Source organism: Pempheris klunzingeri, chromosome 9 (genome assembly GCF_042242105.1).
Source record: "Pempheris klunzingeri isolate RE-2024b chromosome 9, fPemKlu1.hap1, whole genome shotgun sequence".
Lineage (NCBI taxonomy): Eukaryota > Metazoa > Chordata > Actinopteri > Acropomatiformes > Pempheridae > Pempheris > Pempheris klunzingeri.
In genome coordinates, this window is record NC_092020.1 from 14562542 (window position 1) to 14585427 (window position 22886).

A 22886-nucleotide genomic window follows, 5' to 3' on the forward strand; every position below is an offset into this window, starting at 1 on the left:
CCTCACAATGACAATGGTAACACGCTGATGTTTAGGGGGCGCAATGTTTACCATGTTTGCTATCTTAGTTTAACTTGTCACTATGCTATATTTTCTATTTAGCACTAAACACAAAGTAAAGCTAAGCAGTTGCCATTAGTTTTGCAGGTATTTGGTCAAAAAAAGTATTGGACTAATTAAAATGTCATCTGATGACGGTGCTTGCAGAAGAATTAAGGGATCACCAATGTTATTTCAGTTCATCCTGAGAGCAACCTGCGTATCTGTATTTTGTGCCAATGTACCCAGAAGATTTGAAGTATTTTCTGTAGTTAGAGGATCACCAAAGTCATTTCATGGCTTTCCACAAAAAGTTAGTACATTTTGATAAATTGGCCTATATTTCCATCCTTAGAGTCACATCACTAGTGTGGCTTTTAGATGCAGCATCCCTTATTGTGCTTCAAATCACGATTGCCTTTTTCCATATTTTACCAAGACTACACCTTTCCCTGACCAATTCCTCTGAGCTTCCTAAACATTACTGTAAAACATTATTCATGACTCGTGGTCAGCTTTCTGTTTCCTATTTGCTATAGAAATTGATTGTATATGAACGTATTTTTTAGAAGACGGGGTTGGAAAAACAAAAGTACTCATAACCTGTTGAAAACAACCATACATGTTTATCTCAGTTTGGGCGATTGAAACAAACAGTGCTGATGTTGCTGGTTTTCAGCCTAATACTATCGCTTACGTTATTGAAGTTGGAAATGATGAACAGTGAAGTGAAGCTGAGGGCAAAGATTCAGTCGAGCTGAAGGTTTACATACCCCCTGAGGAGAGATGAAAATTTACAGTTTTCAGCAATAATATGGATCGCTGCTGGAAACACACACACATGCAAACCTAACTAATTACACCACACACCTCTAAGCTCCCAGCTCACTAATCCAAACTAAATATCCACGCACACAAGCTGCAAACAGACACGTGAAAATAACGGTATATAGGCAACACACTCTTCACCAGCCCACCACGCACACACACACACACACACACACACACACAGAGACTCTGTCACACAATTATAGACAGTAATGGCACAACACAGGCCATTACACAGTGGGCCATCAGCGCACAGCCAATAACACGCTAGTCTTACCGTGTTGAATAGCAGATGCATTCAGGCTTATTAGCATGCTGCTCAGATGAGAGCTCCCCATAAATTCATTCATTTATTTCTGTTGTTTTAATATGAAGTTAATGATGTTTAGGAGTGCAGAGGTCAGATGCCAACACAATATGCAAAGAAGAAAAGAAGAGTTAGATAGTCTATGGTGAGTCATTCAGCTCATATTATCCTAGTGTGAAATCTGTTATATTACTTTTCACATTTTCAGATCATTGCTCACAGTGTCGCACAATGATGTTTCACGCATGGATAATCTATACTGTGAGTCATGGATTTAACATCCTGACCACATCCATGCATACTGCCTGGGGAAGACATTCACCATATTTGCTAAGATTTTATATTGCGATTGATAACTGCCATAGTGTAGTGTAGTGTATTTAGAGAAAATGATTTTTTTAATATTCAGTGACAGAAGGACAAGTGCACATGTCCTTAACTGAGATGCATGTTTACAATAAAGCTCTTCCACTTTATTAGTGAGAACCGACTGTAAACTTTATGCTGGCTCCAGCTTGTCTGCCATAACAGCCGGTGTGTGTGTGTGTTGCTGCTTTTTATGCATATATATGTGTGTGTCAGACGAGCACACACTGGTGCGCGTGCGTGTGTGATTGTGTTTGTATAAAGAATGTCCAGATCTGAAACAGCTATGTAAGCTGTTGACCTCCTCTCATTAGAGGGAAAAGTCAATGGTCTCACTTGACTGGGGATCGATGAGGCACATGAAGGACGTCCAACTCAGGTAAACCACAGACAGAATCCTAATTCTGTCGACGGGAAAGGTAGATATACCACACAGACAGAGCACTGTGACAGGCCATAAAGATGAAAGGGGAATAAAAATGGATAGTTGGAGGGATTTGTTTTTTGTTTTGTTTTGTTTTTGTAGATGAATGGATGATGGACAGATTTTTCTGTGATCACTGTGAAATTCTGCACTGTTTTTAGGACTGATGTGCCTGTTTTAAAAGTGCATTTTGGTTTGTAAAGATGTGTGCGACAAACATTTTTCATCAAGTCAAATTTTTCTATAAAATCAGTTTGAATTGGAAACAAATTGGCCACATGGTTAGTAAGAGCCTGCACTATTTGTGTTTGCGTGTATGCCCACAAAGCTACTAAAATGCAGAGAGAGTCCTATGGATATTATTCTTACTTGTAAAATTGAGCACCCAGGAGCCAAAAAGTCAAGGCTTTTAGATTTCATCAGGCCTTACAGAAACCGTGCTAACCAACAGTAACAAAGCTCCCATGTTACACTAGAGTTTCTACATATAGTCAATAACATATTTATGCTCCGTTGTACTAAATAAAAAGCATTTAGATTTACAAAAAATATGATTTTTTTTTTCCTGCAGCTTCCTTGACCGGCTAGTTAACCACAGAGCCTTGAGGCTGTTAAACAGAAAGCATAACGTTAGGACCCCCTTAAGCTCTTTAGCTGAATGCTATATTTCCTGGTATAAAACATATTGCACATGGATGGATAGGTTAATGCAGTCTGAGTAGGCACTGACTGCATGTAGCTCACAGTTGAGCATGGCTAAAAGCTACTGGGAAGGTGTTTCTCTCTAAAGCAATACATGTTCTTTAGCTTTCTTTAATTCTAATCTTTCTGATATGATAGATTTAGATACACTTGCGATGTTGCTGTAAAAAAAAAAAGGTATTCTACATATTTTTAACACTGCTGTTAATTTAACCCTCCCCATGACTCCCTTTCTGCCTCAGGAACACTGTTTTTTGTGGCTTCCTTTTTTTTTTTCATTGGTGTGTGTGTTCGAACTCCTGTGTGAGGACAGCAGCAGGTGTTGAGTGAGTGAGAGGAAAGCCTGGTGACTCATGTCCCATGGTGCAGGAACCTGTCACTGCCACCATTGTCATTGTCGGTCAGTCTCTGTTTCAATCTTGCCTCACTCTCACATGTCCACAGTACTCTTTCACCAGTGTGTATGTGTGTGTACATCCACTTCCCTTTCTCCCAGGGCTATCACTTGTCCATTTGCATACATACTTAATGCTTAAAATGTGTACATTGTGTCCATCATTCCAAAATGTTCGATAATTTGCACACACATAGCAACACATAGGACATAGGACATACTTGCCACCAGTACGTTTCTATCTTGAAGCAAGCAACAATAAAGTAGAAAACAGTTTGCCTCACTCATTATTTCACATTTCTGCCTTAATATACTTGATCTAAAGTATTGTAACAACTCGTATTGTTCTGCACATCTCTCCTTTTCTGCATAAACTGTTGTACAGCTGTGCAGTGTGCACTCTAATACACACACACTTACACACACTGAGTCCAGGACATACTCATCTGTGATATGTAAACGCTGATTGCAGGAAAGCGCACACCTTCAGATAAAGTAGGACCAAAGCTTGAATAATTCATCGCATTGCTCCGCCTTGGCCAACCCACACATCTTTGGCCCGACACCCTGAGCCACAGCTGATAGCAACCCACACACAGAGGAGAAATAAATGGCAACACTTAACCCCCAGAAAAAAAGGTAAATCAGTCAATCTGAGCAAAGGCAGGGAAAAATAATGGGCCCATCCATGAATTCTGTTAAGATGCACGCTATGCTCTTTTGTCAGGGCTGAGTGAAGCTCCAAGATGTTTCAGACACACTGGCGTTATCTCTCTTGCTGGGGTTTGTATTGTGTGTGTTGATTTGTGTGTGCATGTATAAGTGTGTGTGTGTGTGTGTGTGTGGGTGTGTCTTTATACTGTATATTTATGTAGAGTTCAGTGTAAGGGTTGGAGGTCTGAGTTGGTGTGGACTGCAACGTGAAAAGGACTGTCAGCTCTACAATGGGCTTTTGCGTGGCCTACAATGATGAAATGCAGGACTTTGCTTATAGGAATGTGTGTGTATGTTACGGACATTTCATGTGATGAATAAAAGCTCTGCACTACTTTACACTTTAAACTGTTATTCGTTCTGACTGCTTAAAACGGTCTATGCTTTTTCCTCTGTCTCTTTATGCAGTGTTTGTGTAGAGTTGGCATTTTGCTCTACAGCTAACATTTACGAACGAACCTTCACTTAGTCGTTTTCTGTTCAAAACTGCTGATCAAAACACAGATTTAACATCCCTCAAATTTCTCAGGTTGGTTTGCACAGTTTACTGCAGAACAACTCATTTTGTCGGTTTGAAACAGACAATCACAATTCTGGAAAGTGAAAATTAAAGTGACATCTCCTCTTCCTTCTCTTCCCACTCTACGCACAATTCCCACAAAGAAGTCCGAAGGTGCCTCCACAACGACTTCACTGAGAGCAGCTGTCAATCACAGCTGTTAATCATGACTTGTATCATGACATACACCGTTTTTATAGCATCAAATAACTGAATAAATCTAAATTCATCAGAAAAAATAATCCTTGATCAGCATGAGAATGACCTATAACTACTGAAATCATAACTTATTTGTACTTTCATTAGTTTGTCCTGTCCATGTCTCATTCTCATTGTCCATATTTATATCAGTGTATGGTTTTTGTTCAATTACCTCCAGACTGTCAACATGTGAGAATCCACAAAAAAATCTGCTATCAGTAAATTGAGAGAAAAAACGGAGAGAAAATTCAAAATGCACTGTCAAGAGAAACTGGTTATGTAACAGTAAATGGGGGCATGCAAATCCAGATTTTAACCAAGACACTCAATTAAAGCACAAGCTTCTCTGTAAGAGGACAAAGGATAATCTAAAACAAAAATAACACAACAACAAATTGTATTTTCTATATTTTGCTTTCATAGTTTTTCAGGTTTGTGTAATTAACTCTGGTCAAAGCTGACTACAACTCTTGTTTTAGCTGCCTGCAGGTTATAATAAAAAGTAGCAATGAGGAGGAGGAGAGGGGATATTTTTCCTCCAGCTTGTTGCTATATTGTGGACAATCAATCAGTTTTTATGTGAACACAATGTTGGCCTTGTACTGCACAAGGAAACAAAACAAAAGACACAACCCAAATTCTGTAAAAGTTCAGACTTCGCCCCACACTCTTGCAGTAGATCTAAGGTTAGGTGTCTAGGCTGTATCTTTCCCCAGAGGTATCCTAGTGTTTGGTACTCCAAGACTTTCAGAGAACGCAGATTGTGCTTTGTTCAATGGATTGACTTTAGATGCTATTTGAGTCTGGCAGATGTACCTCAAACCTTAAATATTTGAAACTTAGCTTAAGCATCACCTGGCTGCCCTTATGTCATCAGCTTGAGAGTTGCAGAGCCTTGAAGGAAGTGGTGTTTTCTCATGACACTGTTTTTGTTCCTGTTACAATATATGTGGCATTGTGATAGAAGTGAATATTTACTTTTACTGCACCATGGATTTCACCTGGGTTTTAACTGTGTGTATGTAGGTTGAAGGATGTCTGAGTAGACGTATCACTTCACTGCTCGCTACTGTAGCAGGTTAGGCTGAATAGCACAGAGATTGGCATACTGAAACAGGAATAGAAAGACCTAATGGGTTGACTTATTGGCTTTGTTTTTATTTTTGTATGAAACAACTGACCATAAAGTGGCTACAATCTATAATTTTATAGTAACAGCGAATGAAATGACAATATGAAAACAATGTGACAATGTAAAAGGGATCCCTCATATTGATGAAAACTACAGAGAATTATTACAATGAATCTGCAGATCTCCTCGGCCTTACAGAGCTCTATGGAACGTGTCAGCTCATCATTTAGCTGCTCATGTCTGCAACGTTACCATGTTGGTTCACAGCTCTCATCACGTTGTTGTCTGCTTAGCACCAAACAGCAGGTTTATGACCAGCTGGTGAACATAGTGGAGCATGCAGCAGCAAAAGAGCCTCATGTTTGTCTCAGGAGTCGGTGGAGATCAAAAACGGAGCTAAAAGAGCATATTGGACGGGACAGCACATTCATCACGTGGACACAAAGACTGAAATGAAACACTAATGTTACTCTGTAACTACTGGATGTGCAAATAAGCAACTGCTTGCTAACATGTTTTGCCAAATCAGCTTAAAAGGAGATTATATGCCAATATTGTGTTCAAAACGTGTTATTGCAGGTTTAAAAATGCAATTCTATTACCGTTCTTCAAATTAAAGCCTTATCAATCTAACTTATCAACAAAGTTTCCCTCCTGCGACTTCTTTTATCACAGACTACATTAATTCACAAGATTATTTTATCGTGACTCCTCCTCAGTCAAAATGAAATAGCCCATTTTGAAGTAATTGCTGTTTTATCCAAGCATTGTCAAAATCAATTAAGCAAGCAATCAGCAAGATGGGTCTTTAGCTCATAGCGAGATAATGAAATGTTTTAAAAGTGCACACATACACTTTGTCTCCTTAGTGCGGATGAGCGGTTCGACGCCACCTTCCACACCAACGTGCTGGTGAATGCGTCAGGTTACTGCCAGTACATCCCCCCTGGCATCTTGAAGAGCACCTGCTACATCGACGTGCGTTGGTTCCCCTTTGACGTGCAAAAGTGTGACTTGAAGTTTGGATCCTGGACGCACAACGGCTGGCTGCTGGACCTCCAGATGCTGGATGTGGACACATCCACCTACATACCCAACGGGGAGTGGGACCTTGTGGGTAAGAGACTCTCTGTGAATCCAGAGTAATTCTATAATTCAACAAATATATTTTGAATATATAACCCTTTTCTGTGGCTGCGTCCTAAGATTTCTCCGTCCTAAGATGTGATGAAAACAAACTTATAACATAATTCTTTTATTGGGGTAAAACAAAATGCTGCTCAACAATCTGTTCAGCAGTCAGTTTATGCAAGGAAGTGAATAATCCATCTCAAGTTTCCCTAAGTCAATATTTTCCATTATTTTAAAATATTTGACAAAGCTGAATATTCAGACATAACTAACAAACACTCTCTGCCTTTGTGCTGCTCCCTTATAATATCGGATATTGGATATAATATCAGAGCAGCAGCAGATCCCAATGCCTGTGCTCCCAGGGTAATGGTTAGCTGGAAGTGGGTGTCAGACAGCGCCATATGGCATACAATAGGAATGTTTGACACATTGGAGGGTGTGTAGCCAGGCCATATGTGAGAACAGCACACCGGATTCCCAGAGTTGGAGTTCAAGGTGAGATTGTTTAATTATCAAAAATCCCAAATGATTCAGCTCTTTTCTTTCCTCTTCTCTTTTTGACTTGCTTGACATTTTTACTTGACATAAAGGCAGAGCAAAGTTCCAGGCCTGGTCTGACTCACATTCACTCCAATGGCACGTGTCAGGGTAGAGGAAATAAAAATCCAGTTTGTGTGAATCCTGGAATTGTTTTTTCCATGAAATATTTAGACACATCTTCAATCTTTCCATTCTTCTCTTCATATATTTATGAAGGCTACATGGAGAGATAGAATCATTAGTTAATTACAGTGATTGCTTTGATGGTTCTCACACAGTAAAAGCTATTAAAATCTGAAGTTTGAATCAAATCTGTTCAAATCTACCTGACCTGTATGTGTGTGCTTGTTTTAGGTGTCCCAGCCAAGCGCAATGAGCTGTACTACGAGTGCTGTAAGGAGCCCTACCCTGATGTGACATTCACTGTCACAATGCGCCGCAGGACGCTATATTATGGCCTCAATTTGCTCATCCCCTGTGTGCTGATCTCCGGCTTGGCTCTGCTGGTATTCTTGCTACCTGCAGACTCTGGAGAAAAGATTTCTCTAGGTGAGGAGGGCTTAAACACATAAACACACATTCTTGAGATGAAATGACTACTGAAATGGTAAATGGTCTGTATTTGTATAGTGCCTTTCTAGTTATTTCAACTACTAAAAGCGCTTTACATGACGTCCTCATTCACCCATTCACACATCATTCATACAGGAAGAATGTAATTTGGAGGAGACTATTCTTTCATACTTGCCATGCTTCAGGAGCAAGTTGGGGTTCAGTGTCTTGCCCAAGGACACTTCGACATGTTGACCCATAGGAGCTGGGGATCGAACCTCCGACCTTCAGATTGAGGGACGACCCACTCTACCACAGCCGCCCCTGAAATGACTTTGTTTAGCCAAATATTCTGAAAATGTCTCATTGATTTATTGATGAAATACAGTAAGTAAAGAAAAAGCAATCTCATCTTGGAGTAACAAGGTTTTCAAACACATCCACAGAATTGTGTGAAAATGTTGAGGTTTATACAAATACAGGCCCAGGGTAGCAGGAATCCAGAGGAGGGGACCCAAATGCAGACAACAGAGGCAGCGTGGATGCAGTTCAATGATTTTAACACAAAAGAGAAGTACAAAAAAGCTCATGGGGTGGTGAGACAGGCAGAAATCCTAAATCCTTAAAAAAACATGAGGCAAAGACCAAAGCAGGCAGATAGCACATCTTGGGTCCAACATATAACAGAATACGAATGTAAATGCTAGCAAGCCAAGACACAAAGCACATGGTACCATGAACAGCAATCTGACGGGGAACAAAGGAAGTGAACTGATGTGTGAAATGGAGGCTGATTAGGGAATAAGGTGGAGAGATGGGCGGGGAAGCTCGAGTGACTGCAGTGCTGATGAGAAGTGGGAACAGGTGTGTGGATGGGTGGGGCAGTCAGGTGATGAGGAAAGAATGAAAAGGCCAAGGGCAGATGGAGAATGGCAGGTCTGGGTAGTTGGGGAAAAGTCTGTAAGCAGGGAGGGAGAGCAGTGCAGATGGTGACACGTACACCGCTACATAAAGACATTAAAGCACACATATTTGTATATGCATATTTGTCTACAAACATGACCTTATGAATAGTGACAGCAAACCATGAATACGTGCAGTCACCTTGGAATAACTGAATATCAAAATACGAGACTTACCACTAAATCCATTTTGGATTTCTATCAGTGCCAGTGAGTTTTGATGAATAGCTGTCTCTGGACGAGCAGTCACCTGTTACAAAGTCAGAGTGTTTGAGGGATTTCTGGAGCTGTAACCTACCTTGAACACGTCACAGGAGCCAGCAGCTGATAAATGGTTGTAGTCACAAGAACATAACTGATTACATACATAAGTAATTACAGGAATTTCACACACCAATGACCCTGATATGTATTTGCTCATTTTATCTCTCTCTCTCTCTCCCCGTGTGTGTGTGTCTCTACCGATCTCTGTGTCAAGGCATCACTGTGCTTCTTTCGCTAACTGTCTTCATGCTCCTGGTAGCTGAGATCATGCCTGCCACGTCCGACTCCGTTCCTCTCATCGGTGGGTCACGTTCATGTTTGTATGCGTTGATATGCAACAAGTGCAACACTGACATGCTTAAGTAGGAAAGTCATCGTTACAGATAGAAAAGTTTTCCAGACATTAATTCTTAAACAGAAACAGTATATCCCACCAGACCTCTACATGGTGCTGCATTGCTGGTTGTGCATGTTTACCTCTTGCCAAAAGCTTCACTAAACAGAAGAAAAACTGTTTCTTAGTGATGATTGATTCAGAACACGCAGACATTCAGACATTGCTGACTGGTCCACCGTAACAACTTAACTGTCCCTCTTTAAATGTCATGCACTTCCAGTAAACACCAGTAATATAAAACATGCATTACTTATTGAGTGTTTTCAATATAGGCAATTGCCTGGCCTCTCCATATACTCTATATGGTCTCCTGAAAAAATAATGGAAGAAAGCCCATGTTGGTATGTGGCTGTGCTTAGGATTATGTAGCCTAAAGGCATCTATCCATCACTCACTGTGCCCCTGGACGGTGTGTAGAGTAAATTGGGTGGCCAGAACTAAAGCTGTCAGCAACATTAAGAGGATATGATTTTCCAATTGGGAGGCAAGAAAGGAAAAGAGAGTAGAGGGAGAAATAATGGATGAGGGGCGGAAGAGGCCAAGAGAGAGGGGAAAAGACGGGTAACCTTTGGGGCTAAACTCCTAATTCAGCTGTCATCAGTGAGAACTCACCACGCCAAGAGGAAATGTGTTATTTTGTCTTGTGTGTGTGTGTGTGTGTGTGAGAGTGTGTTTGCATGCTTTGAATTATAGCTGCAGTCCTGTATATCATGTGTCAAAGAAAATATATTGTACATATCTACAATACATAGTGTGAGTATTGATGTAAGTAGTGTTTGGTCATGCTGAATCTTGATAGATACTTCATCAATAGAGTGATTAATCTGTTATTTTTCATTCCCCATGACCTCAGCACAAGGCCAACTGGGACTCTTTTAATAGCCTTGTTAAAATGACTCATGCCTCTTTACAACACAGTGACTGAATGTGGATAAGAGTTATTGTAGCTGTTTGCACTCAACTGTAAATATGTAAATCAAGTGTTCAACACTGCTTCCACAACCAGGTCATATGTCTTTTATCATCAGCCCTTAATCACCAGATAAGCACAGCGTGTTTATTGCATTTGAGCTAATTTAGTTGAACCTGTCTTATCTGTTTCAAGACAATTTAGCTCAGTTCATTTTAATTCCTGTTTGGTTCAAATTCATTTTTAAATTAGTTAGGTCAACCGTGTGGTTCATGACTGAAGGCCCTGCAAAATACGTTTTGAATTATTTTACATCATATCAGTCTTCCTCTTGCCCTTCTTACATAAAGAAAACCAAAGTGATTAGTTATTGACCATAAAGCTGTCACGATACAGCAAATGTCCTTCCACCTCACATTAACACATCCTTTCACACAATTTTCTGTGTCCAGGCCCTTATTTTTTCCGTCATCTCTCTTCACACTTCTTTGATTTATCTTCTGCTTTACCTCTCTTTTGATCTACTCCTCTTTCTTAACAACCCCTCCCTGTTTCCTTCCATCTTTGTTAATGGAGAAATGTCTTGGGACCAACTAGCAGTATCTTAGGTTTAGGTTTTAGGTCTAGTTTTTAGTGGTATAGGGTCTTTGGTTAGTCTTGGTTATTTTGTAGGTCGTAAATGTTATTGTGAAATATATGCACCTTTCTTAAAATGTGTTAGTAAAATAAATTCTTGAATATAAATAATAAATGTCTGTCTAGTGTCCCGATCCCTATTCTCAAGCTCCAGATTGCTTATTAGGGTGTCACATTATTTCATATGTGATTATATTTGTTTTTTAATTGTTATGGTTTGTAAAGAAACTGAAATTAAACTCTCCATGATACTAAAATATGAGGTCATAACCCCTGATCTCAAGAGGTCACATGAAGTTTGACTTTGCTGGCACTGCAGTAGCTGTAGTCGTGTTTGGCTGTGTAGCTGTGGGCTCTTCTTTTTTCACAGTCACTAGCAAACAAGAGAAAGGAGGGCAGGCCCTCAGATATACTGTGTGTGTGTGTGTGTGTCCATGCTCCCCTTCTCTTACCTCATGTGGGTGAAAACATCCCACCAGCACTAATCTTTCTCTCTTTTTCCCTCTCTCTTACTCTCTTTCTTCTTCTCCATCCCCCCCCCCCAATTGTTTCTGGGTTGTTTACCCCCACTCTCTGTTTTGTCACATTTTTTTGCCAAGACTTTATTTCCCCTGTTTGAGCGCAAGTGTTCATCTTTTCCCTTTGGCGATGTAAGTTATTGCACAGATTGATCAGATTTGCTTTCCTTTAATGTTAGAGTGTGAAATCAACCTATTTCTGGATTGAGTTCGAGCTTAATATTTTACCTGTCAGTAAATGTGCATGCAGTGTGAATGAAAAGTATCTCTGAGCAAAAAACTAAAAGCATGTTAATGCTGATGTTTTTTATGTACTTGCAGCCCAGTACTTTGCCAGCACCATGATGATTGTGGGAATGTCTGTTGTGGTGACAGTTATAGTCCTGCAGTTTCACCATCATGACCCTCAGGGAGGCAAGATGCCCAAGTGGGTGAGTGACTGAAACTATTTATCGATAACATTTAACACAAATGCCAGGGTTTGTATGACGCTGTCACTGTGTGTGTATGCCACTGACACTCTCTCCTTTCAGGTTCGGGTGGTTCTGTTGAATTGGTGCGCCTGGTTTCTCCGCATGAAACAACCTGGCGATGAGCGCAAGCGGCCCGGTTACAAGTACCGTCAGGCTTCCCAGCACCACTCCAGCACCAGCTCCATAGAGATGGGCACTGTGCCGAGCCTCACTGTGCCACTCTCACAGACATCCTGCCCTCCTTGCCCTACAGGCACCTCCAACGGTTCCATGAGCCTGTACTTCGGCAGCTACCACCCCATAGAGAGCTCACACTGCCCGCCTTCTAGCGACTCCGGGGTAGCACTAGGGGGACGTGCCCACGGTTCTCCCAGTGATGAAACTGAGCCACCTGGGGGAGTTGGCAGTGGTGTTGGAAGCCTGGGGATGGGAGTTGGAGCTGGGATGGGAGTCGGCATTCCCCCACCAGAGATCCAGCGCATCTTGGAGGAAGTGTCGTACATAGCCCAGCGGTTCCGGGACCAGGACGAGGCTGAGGCCATCTGCAGCGAGTGGAAGTTTGCAGCGGCGGTGGTGGACCGGCTGTGCCTGGTGGCCTTCTCTCTCTTCTCTATCATCTGCACCTTCACCATCCTCATGTCAGCACCCAACTTCATAGAGGCTGTTTCCAAAGACTTCACATAGCTTGTTGCAGCAGCAGAGAGAGGGAAGAAAGACAGTGCAGATTAGGGATGAAGAAGAGAGATAAAAAGGATAGGGGGAGGAAACGATGAAGAGTTACATATGTGGTCCTCAATCTACAGTCTGGGCACCCCTTTAGAAAGGAAGCGTGCCACACAGTGTTTTATGAGACAAATTATGATATATCTGGAAACTCAAGAACGTGAATAGAGCCGAGCAGCTCTACAATTGAACAAATGAGGAAACAAAATATTTGTAATTGATGAACAAGTAATTACAAAGACTTTACTTTGTAATTACTGTTGCATTAGCACATTTTCAATTAAGAAAAGAAACATAAAATCATTGTCTCACTCTTTCCTGATGTCAGAGAAATTGCTTATATTTAGAAGAATGCAGACTTGGGAGCCTATGGGAGAAGGTTGGGGATCACTCGGACAGTAGAGGAGAGCACTGCATATATTTTCTTTTTACATTGAGTAAGATATCAATAAGAGGAAGATAATAATTGTCATCATCCTGAAAACAGTGTAAATATAATTGTTTTGTCTGCAGTATTTGTTTAAAAAGCAGCTTAATTTACTGTACAGTGACACACTACCACAGTCCACCTCACTGTGTCTTCACTAGTTCATTTCGATCATCCAACTATTGTTGTCATGTATGTACAAATCCACACAAATATATGTACAAATATTACTTCAGTCTAAACTCATACACCAACTGTTCACCTCCTGAACTCTTAATAAGGAAGTTAGACCTTTTCTGATGGTGTACCATCCCTGTAATGATGTTTGGTTAGTTACTAAAATGAGATGTTTCACTGTGAATTTTACTGTTTTTGCTTTTGCTTTGATCAACAGACCACTGGCCACAATGTGATTGCTTTGACACAAGTGTAGAGACATTTTCTTCTCTCATCAGAGTTGGAATGCTTATTTAAGATCACTTCCCACTCTACCTTGCCTGTTTCATTTAGCCAGTAGAATCTGTAATGTAATAATAACAGTTTGGGACAGTGTAGTGATGAATTATCCAGTATATTGTATCGAACAGCAATGTGTTGACTGGTTTATACTGGTGTTGACCAGTAATACAAAATGCAAATGTGTCTTTCTATAAAGAGCAGTCAAATACTGTATGTTGAACTGTGTACAACTGTGAACTCTGTGAACTGTAGGAAACGGGTCATGTAACAGTTGTCTAACTGCTGTAAAAATACTCATATTCATATACCTTAAAAAGGAGGTTTGTACTTGTTGGACTAAACTGTGCATTCATGTTGACTTAAGACAAAGATCGGTTTGAACCTCTGATGACACAGACAGTGGTCAGAGGCTCGGCAGCAAGAGGAAAACGTCACAACCCCATCGACCACTGTATCACTGGAGAATATACTGTAGATTTATAAAAGGTCCCAGTGTCAGTAAGTTTTGTCTGTGTTTTGTAGGAGGAGTCGAGTGACTGATTCACACAAACAAAGTTGTTAATGTGTTAAGTTCCACCTCCCACCTCCACCTCTTTGTCGTAGCTACTGTCAATGGCCTCTTTTTCTCTTTCTGTTATTCCAAGTGTGATTTCTTTTGCTCTCTATGTCAATAAAAGTTAATTTATTCTCAGTATAACAGTCTCTGGATACATCTGTGGGGATAGAACGTGGAGGCAGGGGAGCGCTTGGTTGACATATACTGACACAGTGACTACATACGATTAAGTATAATAATGATTAAGCCTTATAGGTTCACTGTGATGATAAAAAATAAAATCAGTGTTATGTTGTGGCATTCATAGAATTATCCCAAACATAAAATGATAGCAATAACAGCTGAAACCTGTGCTTTCTGTACTAAAATCAACCACAGACTTGCAGCTAGTTTCAAATCTATTAAACATCCACAAGTTACAAGTTCAGTCAGTTGATGTTGCTTTACTGCGAGCAAGAAGATGTCACAGAGGACTCTTTATCTCCATCTTTTATCACTATGATATATTCCCTATGATGTCATGTTAATGTGACGGGGTGTTTTACTTTTGATGGGTGGGCAAAAAAGCCATCAGCTCAACCAGGAGTCATTTTCATGAGCCTCAACAATTTTAGACAGGTCAAACAGTCAAAGAACCGAATCTGGACAAGACAAATATTTGAAAATTCCCTTCATATCATTGAAGCTCTGGTCTCCTTAGTGGTAGAATTATCTTTGGTTTCAGATAAGGAAGGGAAATAAAAAATTGAATGGGAGAGGAAATCAGACAGAAATCTTAGCTGAAATATGCCAAAAACAGCATGCAAAATAAAGAATGTGGGGCATGTTTTCTTTTTTTGTGTGGCCAACAAAGGCGTCCTCTCAATGTTTGATGTTATGTGGATGAACTCCAATCAGTAAGACGGTGCCCACATTTTAATCGAGATCTATCAAAAACCCTGAAAAAGCCATTTGAGCAAGACAGGAATCCTGTCTTTTACTTGGCATGAGATATGTCACTGTGCAATCTATAAACTCAGTCTTTACTTGCAGTAGAATTTATTAGTCCTAGAAAATACTGAATAAACATTTCAACAGGTTAAGACTGAAAAATACCGGTCAGTCCATCATGATGCAGTCGGTGCTCCCTGATGTGTATGTGCGTGTTTGTGCTGGTGTGAGTGTAACACTTAAGTGCTGAGTTATGCCTCCTGCACTGTGTCAGTATTCTAATCATTTATTAAAGGGGAGAGGGAATAAAAATGAGTGAAACAGTCCATGACGGAGGCAGATGGAGGAACTGGAGCTCATAGACAGAGCAGCAGTTTGAACAAACCTTTTAAACAGAGACTTGGCTGAAAATTCTGAAACTACACATTGATCTATCAAACATCAAACTGTATGATCAGACAGAGGTTATAGTTGTTCCAGTTGTGATTTAGACTGACCATGCCGTAAACAGATGAGTGGATGCATTAGTTATGCAACAGTTCCTAGTGCATTTGCACCATTAAACAGGGATGCCGCTTTGACTCCACACTGTAGATAGACGCACTGTAATGTCTGACCCAGTTCTGCAGTTTTAGAGGGGAGGTGATGTGGAATTTTCGGTGGAGAAGATACGTTAATTGTGTGTAATTTATCTAAATAACTCCAATGTTGGAGTGACTGAGAAGTCAAAGAGAAAAGGAATAAACAAGTAAAAGATTTCAGGAGGCGGACAACAGCAATGGCAAATAGTAAAGAACAAAAACCAAATATGCATTCCTTCAGATGAACAGTGTGGAATAAATCATTTTGAAACAGAAACTGTGTGCAGTTTAAATGGTCTGTTTCAATGGGAAGAGAGGCAGGGAGAGAGAGATTGGACTGCAGGGTAGCAACCAGTCAGTAGGCCACACATAAAGAAGATTACATAACTGAGGATGAACAGAGAATCCCAGCTTCAAGGCTAGATTATACGTTAAGCATAGAAATGGAAAATTCATGATCAAAAGTGAACTCTGGCAGTCCATATGTTCATGTATTTGTGTGTGCGTGTGTGTGCATGTGTGTGTGCGTGTGTGTCTGGTGCCTGAGGGCTCTCAAGGCATTTTGGCTGAAGGACAAGCAGTCTCTCTCTCTGACAGGCCCTCCTGTGTTTTCTTCTGCTTACCTTACCTACACCCTTGAGGTTTTGAGCGTGTGTGTTTTGTGTGTAGAACAACAAACTCTATATGTATATGAACTCTGTATAAGATACTGGGCCAGAGCTGCAGAATTCCATAAACCTCTTATTTTAACAAAAAATGTTTGGAGACCTAGAATCTGTTTGTGGAGGATCTTCACTATGGTGGGTGCCATAATTTACTGTCCATCTTTTTTTTTATTTAAATCTGCTTTCAATTAAAACAGATGTAAAGGTAAATGGAAATGGAAAATTAGCTCCTTGGTGGAGGTAATAATATGTATCAAAAATAGCTCAGTGTATGTTAACTCCAATATGGTCAATCACCAACATTGTCATCAATGGAACAAAACAAGATGGAAAGACATATGTCCCATCTCAAGGAGGGAGGCAGCACTCTGAGTGAAAAATATATTGGTTATTATATTGGTTGGTCTATTGGTTGGTTGGTTGATTGGTATCTTTGACCCTAAAGATCCTATGGTGTCAAAAATATATTGTGTGCGTGTGAGCTTATGGAGCCAGTTTGGGCCCTTACTCCTCCAATATGATAACAGTATATCACTTGGTCAATGCAACTTACACATACAAACCACAAGAAGACCACAATAAACTAGAGTTGTGTAATTTATTCAAAATGAAACCACATTTTGCACCCTTATTTGAACTCGAATAAAATCCTAACAGAGTGATTTGCAAAAGTTGATTTCATTAATCAACAAACTGCTATTGTAAAAAGCAAAATTCTGCATTGCAGTCAGAATGTAAAAGCATGTACCGCATTTATTTTGTATGACTGTAGCAAACCTTGACACCATCGTGTTTGTCAGGAGGGGAAAGTCGGATATTCTAAATCAGTTTTAACTTTGTAATAATTCAGGAATTTGGGGAATACACAGCAGTGACTCAAGTTAAAGAAGTCAAATCACAGTTAAATCTGTTCACTGTTCTATTCCACTGAGATATGCGTGAGAATTTCTTCAGGGATCAGAGCACAACAGTGGTGAAGGAGAAGACACAGGCTCAGTGAACAGGACTTAAATATGTGCATGTGGGATATATACACACCCGACAGCACTACACCAAACAAACATCACGTCAATCACCAACATTAGCTCTTTATTCTCTCACCTTTGATAATGCACTCTGACATTACGGATTTACAACTTCAGTTACTATTGAAGTTACTGACACAGCTACGCAGTTCATACACTCTTAGAAATTCCCCCTGTTAAAAAACGGTTAACAACTGGCAGTAGGGTTGCCAGGAAATTACTGTAAAATTAACGGTATATTGCTGTTGCTGAAATTTACAGTTAACTACTGTTAGTATAAATACAGCAAAAAGCTGTTATTTTAAACCTTTACAGGAAAGTACTGTTGAAAAGATTAGCAGTTTATTACCGTTTATTTACACTTTTTCTTAAGACGTATATTTGCAGCTTTTAACTGTGAATTTCAGCAAAATACTACACCTTGTTGTTAATTCATTTCCTTCTAGCAAAATAGACAATATATTTATTTTTCTAAACCTAGTGATTTGATAAATTACTTCTTGCACGTCATGTTATAAACACCATGTTTTAATGTGATAAAGAAACATAGCCTTTGAAACTGCAACTTAAAATGCCAAGACAAATAATAAAACTTCAAAGTGTCTTCTCAAACCATGTCTCTTTATTGAAATTGAACAAAGTATCAACAAGAACAAGAACAAGTATTGCACTGCCTTGTGCAAAAAGGTCACCTTTTTAAGGTTAAACAAAAAGAGTTTGGTGGCTCTTAGGATTAACACACTTTCTCATAACATAGAGAATAACTTAAAACTTAAATTCTTCTTAAAACACTAAAATAACAAAAGTTGCTTGAGAACTGAGAACAGCAGCAACTAAGTGTGTGTCTGTGTGTCTGCGTGTCTGTGTGTCTGTTTGTCTGCGTGTGTGTGTGCATGTCTATGTGTGTCTATGTGTGTAACTGACTATATGAAGTCCCACTCAAAATCCATCAGTCTCTTCAGGAGACTTGAGACCGGAGGGCTGAAGGAGGGAGAAGCTCTCTTCTTGCCTTTCCCTTTGCCCCCTGCAGCCTTTGTGCCCCGATCAGGGTTGATCCCGATGAACCGCCTGAAAAACAAGAGTGTATGTTCAGAGTTGGTGTTGAAAAACATATACTGTAATTATATACATGTGTTTAATGTTCTTGATATTCCATATTGTAGTTGATTTACTAAGCCCAGCCAGGGTGTGAATTGAACCAATATTAATATGTCTCAAGGCATTGCATACCCATATAACAACCTCTACCAACATTTGAAATTATAAGAAAATGTTTTGTGGGGTTTTCCCCTTTAGCAACTGTTAAGATCGCGCTAGCTAGTTAGCTAGCAAAGAATTTACTCACGGTGTGCCTAGCTAATGCTAATCTTAAAAATGACTCCAACTTAAGTAAGTGATGGTTTTTGCCTGTTCTAATTAGCAAAGCAGTAAGAAACTCACCTGTTTGTTGTGGTGATGGAACTAGATAACAATTTGGCTTCAAACTCCACTCTCCAACGTGTCTCCTGCTCTCTCACCTTCTTGTTCCCAAAATGCATTGCAAAAAATACAAGAAATTACTGTTTTCTTTTCTTGAAGTAATAATACAGTAAAATAATGTTATAAACTGTTATTATACAGGGTAACCCTGTATTTAAACATAACAGGATCTTACTGTTGAAATTTCACCGTAAATTTACAGCAATTTGTAAAAAAGCAAAATACCTCGTGTAGGATTGCACGAGGTATTTTGTTTGTTTTTTGATAAAGTCATTGTTGTGGTAGTATGCCTGCTATAAATGTAAAATTTATTATATATAAATGTAAAATACTTTGCCAGGTTGAGGCCCTGAAAGAAAAGAAAAAAGATGTGGCAAAATCCAGAAAACCCTCGTGGAAAATCCTTTAATTTATGCTTATGTAATCAGGTGCAAGTAGCTTCCTTGTGTCCTATAATAGCTCAACACATCTAATACTATAGGTGGTTTCTTCAAATTCAACTCAATATGCCACTTTTAATGACGACTGCAGTTTTCAACCCCCTGAACAGAATCCCTCATAAGAGACTCATTTGCAGATCAGGTGTTGTCTCAAGAATGTCTGATGCAACCAATCAAGGGCCTCATTAACTGCATCAGGTGTGCCTCAGACAGAACCCATCAAACACTCGGACTGGCTAGAGGTTTGTTCACAGTGACATTTGGTTCCATGTTAGAAATATGAATAAGATGAGAGAATTAAGTAAATATTGCCCGTACACCTAATTTGCAATGGGGGTCGAATAATTTCAAATGCAACTGTATGTCTTACATTACGATCATTAGATAATATTCTGGAGGAAAATACACCATTGGAACAGATGTACTCCAATCTCATAAACACCGCCTGATATCCCTACGAATGGACTCCCTATGAGAAAGAAGAACAGCTCAGCTGCCACATTCCACTGCTAATCTTCAAATGCTTGAACTGTTCAGCCAGACCTCCACAGTCAAGATGCCTCTGAGATGACAACATGTAAACAAGTGTTGTTGTTGCACTTGTTATTGTTGTTGTTGTTTCATGTCAGGCCAACCACGGGAGGCTCTGATGTGCAGATTCGATGATATAGAGTCTAGGTGGTGACCAAAGTGCAAGACTGGGTGTCTGGATTGCCTCACATACACACGTACAAAATTGCAGCAGCCATTGCCAACCACACCCACCCACACATAAACACAAGCGTGCTTGTACACCATCAGCATAAGCACATTCACACACACACTGTGCCCAGCGGGGTCCTGAGCGAGACCAGATTGCATGTTCAGGGAGTGTCAAACGGTCAGACTGCTGAGCTCAGCGTGCAGCTGATGTATACTTCACAGGGAATCAAAAAGTTATGAACCAAAACAGAGATGCTTTCCTTTCCTCTTCCTCTGAGAACAGATTAAGACCTAATCTGTGATGGTTAATAATGCAACTACAGTAGATGATATAACGTCAGTAAAATATTTTGAAATCCACAGCATAAACAGGTCATGGCAGCTATAGGGCGAAGTGAGGAAAGTAATGAAAGCCATGAAAAAGTTATGGGTTGAAGCTCAATCTTATTACCATCCTATATGGCAATGACCTCTGCCTGCTGAACCGCTGGCCCAGCATTATTAGTTAAAAGAAAAATGAAGCTCTTGCAATGGGTTCATGTGTGCTGCAGGGAATTCTGTGTGCGTTTGTGGTTGATTGGTGGGTCTCGACGGCCAAATGACATTCCCTCCCCAACACCCACAGAAACACTTCTTCTCTGGAGCAAAGCCACCGGACATCACCCCCCAGCATTTACCTCCTCTCTTGTTCCCTCTGCACGTTTTCTCATTACAGTCCCAATATATCCACCACTCTCACAATCCCCTGGGGATTGCAGTTGAGAGACAACCCTGCTGGATGCTGCCGCCACACCAGATGATCATCTCTCCCCTTCTGGCCCTGTAAGTTGCCCAGCCACCTGTCTAGTCCTCAGGTCCAAACAGTCTCGCACCTTCACACACCGCCCAACTCCAAACGGTGACTTAGTGGTTAGATCACTCTCTGTTCTTATTGCATTCTGTTTTGCTGTTGCTCATTTGCTTTGCTTTGCTGTTTAGCCATGCTAGTGGTGTGGTTCTGTGGACGGCAATGTCAGTCTGTTGGTCGGTTGGTCAGTACACCACTTTGATTCAGACTGAAGTTGCTAAACAACTATTGAATTGATAAAATTAAAATGTCTGCACAAATAACATTTTGTACAGACATTCATGGTGCCCAGAGGATAACACGCTAAACTAAGTCGACGAACATGCTAAAGGTTCTGCACTGTCGTGTATGCCCTGTTTTTTTTCTTCTTCTTGTTTATTTGACGCTGTCTTTTGTCTCTACTTCTGTCTTGCTGTGTTTTCTTCTCTTATCATTTCCATTTTTTTTTTCTATTTTCTTTGCCATGTTATTCCATTTCAGTAATTCATTAAGGCATTATTTAATCAATTTTGTCATGACACTTTCATCACTGTAATAAGCTTTGATTCATTTCCGTGGGGGGGGGGGGGGAAAGAACAGCCTGAATGCTAATGTGATGCATGGCCAAATGAGAGAGCAACAGCAGGGTTGGCTGGACCATCAGTCTCCTCTCACTTCCCTCATTGTTTTCCTGACAGAGCAGAGCCTTTCCTCGTCTCCGTGGGCCAGAGGTCTGGATAACAGTTTGGTTGGCTCTGTCTGCAGTCTTGCAGTCTGGAACCAAAACGTGAATTTTTTTTCAGTAAGTGACGTGTAAATCCCCCTAAAGAGATATGGCAGCAATTAAATGAGTCAAATAATATTCATATTCATGGCACACACAAACAAATGAGCACAGCAATTGCGAATACGTACAACAGAGTCTGCCAAGTGATGATCTTGCCAAGTTTCAAGGACAACCACAGTGAAAGCAGACCCCTGAAATAGTTATTAAGAGTATTACAACCTAAATTCAAGCATAATCTGAAACCTAAACACTGTGGAAACAGAGAAAAAAAAAAAAGAAGGACGCCTTTGGACTTTAGGCTGGGAATGATGCCAAAACCAATCACATCACAGTGATTAAACAATCTTCTATTTAAAATTGAAGCCATTTGTTCCAGTGTGCTCAGGTGCTCAGAGGACAGGCTCCAGTTTTTTTTGACAGGACCTGAACTGCTCTGTCATTTTAAAATAAAATATTCTTTTAAAAAAAAGAAAAAGAAAAAGCAAGGGACGTGATGAACATACAGTGTTCACAGACAGACAAAAAAGTGGAAAGAAAGTATACACTACATTTCCCAAATACCTAGAAAACAAACAAGGATACACAAACAGAAATAGTGCTAGAATGAATCTCTCTCTCTCTCTTTCAGCAGCAAATATGAGATGATGCATGACCCATAATCCGCAGGCATGAAGTAATCTGAGTGGATGTGCATTTGGATTATCAGTCTGGAACAGTCTAATCTGAAACACTTCTCAAACTGGTTGATTGAAAGGTCATAAAAGAGCTTCAGCCACATGGAGATACAGTGTATCTGTATTTGCATCAGTGTTGTCAGGATGATCAGTAGAGGAGGATATCTTTAACACTGAGTTTACCTCTTCTATTGACAGATATCAAGCATGTAACTAGTTCATCCTCTCATTGGCTGCTATTTAGAGTCCCATTGGCTGCTGCTGCAACTTTTTCTGTGAATCAGTGTTACTTTTATCATCATGATGCTCTATCTGACAGCTGCTATGGCAGGTCTACCAGCACCCTGATCAGATTTAGGATCTGCAAATTTACTTCTCTTTTGTACCTGTATTTCCTCAATCTGTCAACTACAACTCATTGTCACCTGAGAACATTTTCACATGCAGATGTTAGTTTTAGCTCAAAACTAGTACAGCCTCACAGAGCTGCTAACATGGCTGTGGGCTCTCTGTCTCTGTCCATAAAAAGCATAACTCATGCCCCTGTCCCAAAATAAATT

General features: G+C 40.2%; 1 protein-coding gene across 1 annotated transcript in view; it reads left to right on the forward strand.

Annotated features, from left to right (window-relative positions):
• The window catches only part of LOC139206781 (neuronal acetylcholine receptor subunit alpha-7-like), a 34223-nt gene extending 21330 nt beyond the window's left edge, over positions 1–12893 (forward strand). The window contains exons 5-9 of the mRNA XM_070836371.1: positions 6536–6783; positions 7695–7889; positions 9333–9419; positions 11901–12010; positions 12113–12893. Of these exons, the coding sequence (XP_070692472.1) occupies positions 6536–6783; positions 7695–7889; positions 9333–9419; positions 11901–12010; positions 12113–12736 (1264 nt within the window). The 3' untranslated portion in view covers positions 12737–12893. The remainder of the gene's footprint in view (positions 1–6535; positions 6784–7694; positions 7890–9332; positions 9420–11900; positions 12011–12112) is intronic.
• The last annotated feature ends 9993 nt before the right edge of the window (positions 12894–22886 follow it).